Genomic DNA, 12015 nt, shown 5'->3' on the forward strand with positions numbered 1-12015 from the left:
TTGTTACATGAGATGAAGATACTGGGACACGTCTTGGATGCTAGGATTAGGGCAATGGTGGAACCCCTCCGTGAACAAGAACAGTTTGGCTTTAGGAAAAGATGAGGAACTACAGGTCCCATGTTTGTAGTAGAGATAGACAAGGGATAGAGAAGCAGCTAGAGTACCAACAGGACAGCTTCTGGGCTTTTATAAACGTAGGAAACTCACACAATAAAGTAGGATTGGAAATAAAGTAGACAGAAGAATTCTGACACCAGTTCTGAGGAAATATGAGTGTCGGAGGATTTAATAACTATGGTGAATGCCCTATATAGATCACATAAAACAGTGATCCGAAAAGCTTTTGAAATGACAAGTCCCTTTGAAAGTGGTTGGTTATAAGGCTACTGCTGTTTATCATATTGATGGACTATATAAGCAGGAAGATCCCAATGGGAAAAGGGGAGAAGCTGCTATATGCAGATGACACAGCAAGAAGGGCACCCTCAAAGAAGACCTAGCAGAAATAGCAAGCCAGTCGTATGACCATCTAAACTGGCATGACATGAAAATGAACATGAATAATACTGAGGACCTGTGGGTCATTTGAGGTGCCTCGGGAAATGAACATAGAGATTAACGAGTAGACTGACCAGTTCAAGTGCTTTAGCAACTGGGTCACGGAAAATGATGAGTTTGAACATGAGTGGGGAGTGTATGGAATAACATCTCAAGGTTTGTATATGATAAGCATATGCCACTGAGACTAAAAGCCCAACCATATAGAACAAAGTTGCACCCTGCAATGGTTATGGTGCAGAAGCATAGACGATAAACAGATCATAGGTTCAACGCCTATGGTTGTTTTGAGATTAGATGTCTTTGCACCATAAGAGGAATTACACAAAGAGACACATTTCAAAATGAAAGTATTAGGATGGAAGTCAAAATCCATGATGTGGCTGACAAAATCCAGGAAGTGTGACTTCACTGGTTTGGACACAGGCAGAGGATGAATGAAGGGGACCTGGTGAAAATAGCATGGCAGGTGAGGGTGGTAGAAAGAGACCCTGAGGAAAGCCAAGAAAGCAATGGTTGGATTGCATCAAAGAAGATGGAAAGCAGGTGAATTTTAGTGCTGCCTTGGACAGATGAATATGGTGGATGCTTGCATGGAGGCAACTGCAGTTGATGGGATAAGCAGAAGAAGATAATTTATACAGTATCCAATTCACCTTCACAAGCAGCTGTTTTGTTTAGCATCTCATCATTATTATTTCCACAAAGTTAATTATACATATTACTTAAATAATATTGCATCTTAAAGAACCTCCATAAAGACCAATGTGGAGTTAGAAAGAGTTTTATAGATGGCATAATGCCTAATCACAATAATATTTAAAAACCCAAACATTTCCACAGAAGAACTCTAGAACACAAAGTTCTAGAACACACTTTTTATGGGATTAAATATTGTAACTTGACTTTGATTCTATCCTCTATAGGACTTAAAACTGATATCTGCTTTTTGCACTCAGGAACATTGTGGCTGCTTGATTTTAGTGTAAATAAATAGTAGATCTTCATACTTCATATTGAATCATAACAATTTGGCTTACAAGGCAATTTTCACCATGGCCCTTTTCATGGCCTCCAACTTGGGGGCCAAATACTGATTGTCTTACTCAGATAGTCCTACAGACAAAATTGATTCCTAGTGTAACTTCAGTTAAATCAATGTCTCCACTGAAGTCAGTTTGACTTCAATAGGATTACTGTATTTATGAGACTAAAGTGATTTGGCCCTTATGTTGGATTTTTTCCTTGAGAAAATCCTTTTCTTTACCAATAGGACAGAATACTAGCTAAAACTAGCAAGCAACGTGGGGGAAAACTGCCATAAAACATACATGGATGGTTTAATATCTCTCAGGATATTTTTCATCTAGATGTATTTCATAATTACTGCTTTTAGTTTAGCTCAACATATCATGTCCAGCAAAAATGAACTGAGGTTTCTTTACATTTTGTAATACAAATTGTCTCATTTCCATAGAAAAGAGACTCTCTTTATTAGTATGTGAGTCTCAGAGTGATCCCTCTGTATTACTAAGGATTGTGTTGGTATTCCAAAAGAGATTTTGTATCTCTCTCTTCTCTTGGAGCCAGAGAGGTTCTGCTAAAGTCCTTTTAGCAGTTAGGTATTGCCCTCTACTGGTGAATACTCCCAGTTAACACTATTGAATGAAAGACCAATAAAGATGGTTATATTAGATATACTATATTAGATTCAGCTTCCCCTAACAAACTGTGTTAATTTTTTTTTCTCTATAGCAAATAATGTAACTTCCAGATCATCAGTTGCAAAATCTTCAGAAACCATATCTGGTAAGCAAATCACTAACTGTAACATTCTGATTTATTGCAAATTCATGGCAGATAAGTGTCTGCCTCATGATAATTGAAGTAATGCAAAGAAACTACTGTGTAAGTAAGTTCCTATATTTCATCAGTCTAGTTTTATTTTTTCATAAGAATAAAATTGTATGTACCATCTAGACAAACTCTTCTATTCTTAGTGGAATCACTCCAGTTATCAGTAACTCTCTCAGGAATGGAATGATACATTCAAGTTGCCTGGCCAATAGCCTTTGACACCCCACTAAATAGTGAATAATTCATGGGGGACAGAAGGGAAGTGAAGACAACATAGAGATTTCCTCCCACCTCCCACCACACAAACACAGCTGGTGAAATACCAAAAACACATTTCAAGATGTTCAGGGGATAAACATCATCCATAAAAATATTATTTATAGCAGAATGTGGGTGGACAAAATTGATACACAAGCACACAGCTAGCTATTTAATGTTTAACACTTTATTGAAACATTTTTGGCATCCGTTACTTTTTAAATAGAAATAATTGTATATACATATGTATTTTTATTACAAAAGACAGCCTTGCTGTGCAGAACTGGTCCCCATCTGCCACATTTCTAATCAATTGAATGCCCATGCTAAACAAAATGCTGTAGCTAAGGCCAAGGTGCAATTTCCATACTAATGCCTCATTTATTGGTTGCTCACAGAATATCCCCTGTCCCACTGCCAGCTGAGACAATATCTATTAGCAGTGTACACCAGTTCTAATCCCTGCTTTTGAGTTCCTCAATTGTTCTAGAAAATTAATTGTAATCATAATAGTCCATCAGAATGCTTATAGTTGAAGGATTTGTGCCTAGCTGTTAATCCCGTGAGCAAGGAATAACGGTGTACTGTACAAGCGATGTTGTAAGATGGTAGGCCAAAATAAATTTATTTCCAAAATAATCTAACCTATGAATCAGAAGCTTTTTGTCCTCCTTTGCATCATGAAATAGGTTGCTTGTGTCTTGTGTGCAATTCTCTCTTAACTGATATAATCATTATTTTTTAGTACATTTATCATGTTTGTTTCTTTGATGACGTTCGCCTTCTTAGCAACCCTTTGGAAAACATAGTACTGGTCTTTTCTGACAGATTGACAAGCAGTTGTTGTATAGAGCCCTTTGAAGTTGTCACTGAGGTGTCACATGGTGCATCTGAGCTAGGCTGCCCTCCGAACACTATTTACTTCTACACTATATTGTGTGGAAATACTTTTAAAATGTGTGTGTTCATGAATAAGCTTTTGCATACATCCCTGACTTTAAAAAAAACCCAACATTTCTGCATTTCTGTTTCATGGCTTGTATTAATATAATTTTATTTTGTTTCATGTATATAGCTGAATTATTTATTTACATCCTTTTTCATTTGTTATCAAACACCGCTAATTTAAGGTACAATAAACAATCCATATTACATATAGTTTGCCACAATCCAGTATCATTGGGAATCTTTTTTCAAAATTGTCACAGGACTAGACTGGCAGGGCTATACTGGCAGGACCGTATTCTGCAATAAAATAGTGGTGGGGAAATTAATTGCTACTGGCCAGAGTAATCTCTCTCTTTTATGAGTACTAAATAAGGACATAATTATCAAAAGAGCTCAGCTACTAACAACTTCAATTCAGGCACTTGATCAGTGGCCAGGTGTTTAAAAGTGCTCAACATCTATTGTTCTGAATGTCAGCTGCTGGGTACTGAATATTTTTGAAAATGTGGCTATTTCTAGGTACTTAAATTGGATCTTGAGCTCTTGTATTCTGTCCTGAGTTATAGGTGATGAGCAATTGAAAATCTGGTCCCAGATTCTTACAAAAAAATGAAAACACTAATTTTATGCCTCTTCCCCAACCTTCTTCCCCTTTGGCAGAATCAGCTATTGGTACTTTTATCACCTACTCTATTAACGCTTCGGGCAAGATTTTATTAACTTATCTGATATCTAGATGTATCAACCCTATATTTTGCCTTTTTATTTTATTTTTTTTATTATTATTGTTATATTTCTTTCACAGATACAACTTCATTAGAAAAGACAAGCACTTCAGGTAAGAATTATTCTACCCACTATGAACTGTAGAATTGGGGACAAATTCCGACTTGATGTAAGCGGACAAAACTCCATTATGTTCAGTGAGGTTTTGTGCGTTTTTAACCAGTGCTGAATTTTGCCTTAGGACATTTTTTCAAAACCTCAAAATATATTGTTGTTATTTTATTTATTATTTGTATTACCATAGCATTAGGAGCCTGGGTCAAGGACCAGGACCCCACTTTGCTAGCAGCAATTTAGTAATTCCGTAGTTACGATTACATTGGAATTTGGAGATGTGAGAATGAAGAGTTTGCTTTTTAAAAGCTCCCGAGTAATGTCCACACTGCATTTGGGAGCTAGCATAGATTTGTGCTAGCGGGGCTAGCTCTAGTGAGCTAAAAATAGCCTGGGCTCCAGCCCAAGTCACAATGTCAAAGCAATGTTTACACAGCTATTTTTAGGGTTCTAGCATGAGTCTGTAGACCTGAACTGGGAGGTTTGCTCCCAGATGTGGTGTAAACATACTCTGAGTGACTTAGGAACATAATTCATCATAGGAAAGATGGAATGGACAGTTTAGAACTGATGGTAAAATAATAAAGAGCCTTTCACCTCTAGATCCCTGGTTCTGATCTGACCTACCTGAGTAATGTTAAAAGGACATTATCATGTGACTACCATGCCCTGGCCTATGTGACTTCTTTCTGGACAATCAAATAGATCATAAACATCACTTCAGTTTGCTGTGATTGACATTCTTCTTGGGAGCATCAGTGTAGGCTAAGGATTGAACTAGTAAAGAGATTGAACAAGCCTGTCTCACTTGCAGTGGTGGATTAGCCACTGAGCCTATGGGGCCTGTGCCCAGGGGCCCCAGCCAACTGGGCGTCCCGGAACTGGCCACCAGGTAGGCAGGGAGGGGAAAGCCCCCGTGCCCCGACCCCACTCTTTGGCAGATGCCAGAGGGCAGCGGGAGAACCCCCTAGCATTCCCCGACTCTGGCAGAAGCCGGGGGGCAGCGAGAAAAGCCCCAGCACTGGGACCCCCGCTGCGGCCCTAGGATTGGAGAAATTCTCGCTATCTGTCATGGCGTCAGGGTTGGGGAAGCTTTGACTCTCTGCTGTGGTCTGGGGCTGTGGCAGGGGGACAGAGTTTTTCTGGTCTTGGGGCCGCAGTGAGGGGGGCAGAAAGTAGCAAACAGGTTGTGTGGGGGTTGAATGGAGGGGACCCTGAGTGGAAAAGGGGTGGGCCCCACGGAAAGGATAGAAAGGGGTGAGGCCATGGGTAGGGCTGAAGGTGGAAGGGGTGGGGAGGGGCCCCCCTCTTGCTGTGGCACAAGGCCCCAGGAAACCTTAATCCATCTCTGCTCACCTGCTGGTGGTCCCACAAACGTAGCAGTGTATCTGTTCCGAGAATAAAGGGAATAAAGGGAAGACTTCACTTACCATGGCTGGCAACACACAATTCTTCCAAGTACCAAACAACTGTAAAAATAATCTCACCATAGTCACACTTGTAGAACCTACCCTAGCTGGTTGACAGTGAGAGATGCCTTTTGCATATACTGAAGCTGTTAGTTTGACATTGCTCGATCATTTACAGATGTCTGTCATGTTTTGAGACCTGAAGAAGAGCTCTGTATAATTCAAAAGTTTGTCTCTCTCACTAGCAGAAGGTGGTCCAGTCAAAGATATTGCCTCACCCACCTTGTCTCTCTAATGTTTTGTAATGTGGGTTGGGCCTCTTTTTTTTACTTTACCAGAGGATAATAAATGCCAGCAATTTTTGACACTGGTTAGAGGAGTCATATTAGAAGCTGAAGAAACAAAGACTGTTTTTATGGAGGTGGCTCTATACTGTAAATAATACTTTAGGTAAAATGGGGAACAAAATATATGCCATCCCGAGTTATGGAATTATTGTATTTTGGGTTTGTGATCCATTGCCAGATGACATTAGAAGAAACTTTGAGGAGAGAAGCAAAGGTGGAAGTGTGGCTTTAGGTATAGGTGTCTGTGACAGTGTACCCCATAAGGCTTTATGGGGAGGGGGTGCTTATAAATGTATGGATGACATAGCTGGAATATGTTTTGTGCTGCCTGTGCCATGTAACATATCTCCGTAATGGTTATGGTCTACTATATCTATTCATCCAATTTGTACATATATATCATTTTCTACTCGAGGTTAAGAATATGGGCTGTATGCTTGCCTGATTTCTAAGTAAGCTTTGTGAGGCATTTGGTCAGCTTCTTTAGGAAGGAATTCGCCAGGTTAAGTACCTGATCAGGAGACACTTAGGGAACAATGCATCTTGGAATGTTCCAATCCACATGAGAAGTCTTCCTGGAGACATGCAAGATGCCATGTGGACAATGGCGTTGGCCTGCAAAGACTGAGTCATGCAGGGGCATGTGACTTGCCCAGGTGACTCCAAAACTCCATCTTGGAGCTGGACTTTGCAGAGGAGGGAGGAGAGGGGGTCTCCACCCACAAGAGAGAGTCTATTTAAACCCAGGGGAGACCCCTCCATTTGGTCTTCAGCTGGCTAAAGAAGGAGCCTCTCCACACACACACACACCCCAGGATACTTGAAGGAGACTGAAACAAAGGACAGTAACTACAGGGGGTGTGAGTGATTGCTGGACCCAGGCTAAAAGGAGATTAGCCTGTAAAAGGGAGCATTCTGGAACTGGTGAGGAAATTATCTGTATTCAGTTTGATTAGGCATAGATCTGCGCATTTTATTTTATTTTGCTTGGTGACTTACTTTGTTCTGTCTGTTACTACTTTGAACCACTTAAATCCTACTGTCTGTATTTAATAAAATCACTTTCTATTTAGTAATTTACTCAGAGTATGTATTAATACCTGGGGGAGCAAACAACTGTGCATATCTCTCTATCAGTGTTATAGAGGGCGAACAATTTATGAGTTTGCCCTGCATAAGCTTTATGCAGGGTAAAACGGATTTATTTGGGTTTAGACCCCATTGGGAGTTGGGCATCTGAGTGCTAAAGACAAGCACACTACTGTGAGCTGTTTTCAGGTAAACTAGCAGCTTTGGGACAAGTGATTCAGACCCTGGGTCTGTGTCTGGAGCCAGACGGGAGTGTCTGGCTCAGCAAGACAGGGTGCTGGAGTCCTGAGCTGGCAGGGAAAACAGGAGCAGGGGTAGTCTTTGCACATCGGGTGGCAGCTCCCAAGGGGGTTTCTGTGATCCAACCCGTCACAGTGTCAGATTAGCTTCCTCAGAAATTAGCAGAATATAACATCTCAAAAGAATATTTGACCCATTTTGTAACAACAGTTTAATGCATAAGGATATATTCTGCCCTTTCCAGCAAATTGCAGAACAATTCCCATGTATCAGAGGGGTAGCCGTGTTAGTCTGAATCTGTAAAAAGCAACAGAGGGTCCTGTGGCACCTTTGAGACTAACAGAAGTTAGTCTCAATTCCTCAATTCCCATGTAGTGTACAAAATTATATTTTATAGAAATGACGTATTATGAAATTACTGTAATCATCCATAGAAATTTTTTTTACCTAGCATGAAGTATCTGCACTTGAAATAAGGTACCAAAGATGCCTGGGAAAGTGCATTTGTTGTAATATTAAATTAATATTCTATTAAAACAAAACAAAACTTCCCTTCCAGAATGTTAAGTGAGTTGCCTCAGTTAAACGAAACAGACTCATGCTCATTTTTGCATACAATTTTTTTTGCATTTCTTAATTTGTCTTAGAAAATATATGTTTTTCCTCTCTTTCGTAATCCTTAAATGTAGATGATGTAGGGCCTGATTTTCCTCCCAATTACATCTATTTTAACTCTATGTCTTAATTGTAGTTTTACACGTGTAAAGGGAGATTCAAGCCAAGAATGCCTAGGATGGGAAATAGACTAAACAGTGGCCAAGAATCTCTCTATGAAGAGAATAAAAATGTCTGAGAATTCCTGCCCATTGAGAGTTAACCAGGGACAAATATAGAGCAAAACAAGTTTTCTTTGTGATTGTGTTGAGATGACTCTTATAAACAGAGTATGTGCATTTTATTGTTAGCATTGAGGGGCATTTCCTTTTCTTCCTTGAATTTCAGGTTACAATGCCAAAAAAACCTGACTCAGACCTGTAATTCATAGTTAAAAGCCATGAGTAATAGAGTGAGAATTTTTTTGGCCATAATTCAAGTAGAAATATCATGACTCGCTGGTTTTATCTCCAACTGATAGGAAAGAACTGTAGAGGTTTTTTTTTCTTTTTAAATTAAAAGAAAAATTAGTCAAATAGAATGTATATTAATGTATACATGCCATAGAACCTGACTTGCAAATTTCAAGCATGCTCTCCACTCTGTGGTATACTCCCACCAGGCTTTGAGGTTGAATTTGTTAATAGTTCTGTAATAGATCTTATAGTAGTTTCATGGGTCTTCCCACTAAGTGGCATTACAGTTCAATAGATGGGAATCAGGTTTGTTTCTGTGATGACAAATCACCTTGTTAGGAAGCCCTTCAGAAAAAATCATAGTACTGGTGTCTACTGACACTTTGACAAGCAGTTGTGTAGAGCCCTTCAAAGTAGTCACTGAGATATCACAAGTTGTACCTGAGCTACATTGTCCTCTGAGCTACAATGCCCTTTGAACACTGTTTACTCTTGTATTGCAATGGGGGAAAGACATTTTAACTGTGTGCATTGAAGAATAAGTTGCTGCATACATTCACGATTTTTTCCCTGCATTTCTTTGTTCCTGCTTGTATTGATATAATTTTCTTTTGTTTCATGTATGTAGTTGAAACATTTTTACATCCTTTTTCATTTTTAGCAAAACCAGCTAATTTGAAGCAAAATAGATAATTCATATTACTTACAGTTTTCTATATTTCAATAAAATTGATGATCTTTGCTCAGCAAATTCACAGGACTAGACTAGCAGGGCTGTCACAGCTCAAGGTTGAGTTGAAACAGAAGAAAGGTGAGGAAGTTCATTGCTACTGGCCAGACAGTACCAGACTAATCTCTGTCTTTCAGGAGTATTAAAAACACCAAGGGCAAAATTTTCAAAAGAACTCAATTACCAGCATCTCCCATTCAGTTACTCATTCAGATTTTCAAGATTCAACACCCATTGTTCTCAATCTATACTCAGTATTTTTAAAAACCTGACTACCTTTTTTTAGATGCTTAAATTGTAGGTTTAGTTTTTTGAAATTCTGTCCCCATTTACTGGTCTTGAGAGTTTGAAACTCTGGCCCTGACATTCTTAGAAAAAAATAAATGAATAAAGCACTAACTTTATGTTTGTCTATTTTCTTTTCTTTTTTTCCCCAGCAGAATCCTCTATTGTTACTTTTATCACCTACCCCATTAATGCTTCAGGCAAGAAATTAATATTTCTCATATCTAGATCTATTTAGCTTAAGTTTTACTTTTTATTTTGTCATTTTTATAATTTTTTATATTCTGGTATTTTTCAGCTACAAGTTCAGATATAAGCACTGCAGGTGAGAATTATATGTATTACACAAGTAAAAACTGTAGAATTAAGGCCAAATTCAGATGTGGTGTAAGCAGACAAAACTCCACTGTGTTCAATAGGTTTGTGCTTGTTTAAACCAGGGCTAAATTTGGCCAACTTTGAAAAAAAGGTTCATTATACTGGCTGTTTAGCCACCCCACAGTTAATGTTGCATTGGCTGAGTTTTAAAAAAAACCTGTTAAATTGATATTTCACAGTTATCCAAAATATACTCCTTTCCCTTTCAGCCAGAACTTTAAGTGTGGTGCCAAAGCCAAACCATACAGGTACATGCTTCTTTTTATGGTGGTTTTTTTTGTTCATTTGTATGTTAGAAAATATTTAGGGATATTGGTTCTGTTTGAAAAGTGAATTCAGTGAGCTTGCTAAAACTACTTAAAATATTTTTGAATTATTATTAAATATCCAACACATTCATTATTCACATTTGTATTGTGTCCACTACTGTGGTATATGGGCACACATTTCATGGTTTAAATTGTGTCAGTAATGTTCCAGACAAGAGGGGCATAATTTACCCACTCTCCTGATCTCTGAACTTAGAGACAGATGAGCTAATTCTCCTTTTACTTGCAAAAGTTTGATTCTGAAGTAACTCAATCATCTTTTATAAGAAGTTATTATGGATTAATGCTAGTGCAAACAGGAGGAGAGTCTGAAATAAAAATGGGAAAGAGACCTGGCAGCTCATTTAAGTGACCAGTATTATATAGGCTTGTTATCAGAAATTCTTATATTTAAATAATTTATTTTTTCTACAGAAACTACTATCCCTGAATTTAACTTCTCCACAACAGTAGGTAAGGCTTTATATATATATAAGCATGGTTTATGAGCTGTGGGAGTCTATGTTCTAATATTTTGAATATTATTTTTTTACTATTGTATTTCGCATTAGCAATCAGTCTTACTGTGGGTTGAGTTCATATGATTTCATTGTGTATATACATGAGAACTGAGATTGTAAACCTACAGGGTCCTGTCATAAAACATTCAGTAATGGAAATAAATGGATGTAATGTTACAGTTTTGTCTGAATTTCCCAACTTGTGTTTGATTAAAATTTTCACCTCAACATTGGTTTTCTCTGTTCCTGCTTCTATGGATACATTTTTTTCTGTTTCATGTATATAGCTGAAGCAATTATATGCATCCTTTTGTCAAGTATTAGCAAACATGGTTGTATGTAGGCACAATGGACAATTATATGACCATGTTACACATAATTTACCACAATTCAGAACAATTGGTAATCTTTGCAAGAGAGTCACAGGACTAGACTGGCAGGGCTGTCACAGCTTCAGTAGAAGAATGGTGGGGAAGTTCATAGCTACTGGGCAGGCTGCACCAGACTAATCTGCTATACATGGGGCAAATATCCAAGGGCAAAATTTTCCAAAAAAAGCTCAGTTACCAGCAATCCCCATTCAAGCACTTATTCAGATTTTCAAAAGTATCCAGTACCTCTTGTTCTCAGTGGGTTCTAAGTATTTTTGAAAATCTGGCCACTTCCTTCAGATGCCTAAACTGGAGTCTTAACTTTTTGAAATTCTGTCCCCAGTTGTGGGCATAGTGAGCTTAAAATCTGGCCCCATTTTCGTACAAATAAAAATTTGAGGACTAATGTTATGCTTCTCTATTTTTATTTATTTATTTATTTTGCTGCAGAATCCTCTATCGTTACTTTTATCACCTACCCCATTAATGCTTCAGGCAAGATTTTCTTAACATTTCTCATATTTTGATGTATTTAGCTTATGTCTTACCTTTTTATTGTGTACATTTTTACTTTTTTTCTATTTTTGTTCTATTACTCAGATACAACTTCACTAGAAAGAACAAGTGCTGAAGGTGAGAATTATTTTACACAAGTACAAAGCTTAGAATGAGAGCCAAATTCAGATCTGGTGTAAGAGACAAAACTCTCTTGTATTCAGTAGGGTTGTACTTGTTTAAACTAGTGTTAAATTTGGCCAATGATCATTATTTTCACAACCTTAAAAATGGTTATCATATTGGCT

General features: G+C 38.1%; 1 protein-coding gene across 1 annotated transcript in view; it reads left to right on the forward strand.

The window, feature by feature from the left end:
• The window catches only part of ADGRG2 (adhesion G protein-coupled receptor G2), a 95178-nt gene that overhangs the window by 35306 nt on the left and 47857 nt on the right, over positions 1 to 12015 (forward strand). The window contains 8 exon segments of the mRNA XM_024106909.3: positions 2317 to 2370; positions 4430 to 4462; positions 9790 to 9834; positions 9933 to 9959; positions 10222 to 10260; positions 10756 to 10794; positions 11663 to 11707; positions 11813 to 11845. Coding sequence (XP_023962677.2) covers positions 2317 to 2370; positions 4430 to 4462; positions 9790 to 9834; positions 9933 to 9959; positions 10222 to 10260; positions 10756 to 10794; positions 11663 to 11707; positions 11813 to 11845 — 315 coding nt within the window.

This window comes from Chrysemys picta, chromosome 1 (assembly GCF_011386835.1).
Source record: "Chrysemys picta bellii isolate R12L10 chromosome 1, ASM1138683v2, whole genome shotgun sequence".
Classification (NCBI taxonomy): Eukaryota; Metazoa; Chordata; order Testudines; family Emydidae; genus Chrysemys; species Chrysemys picta.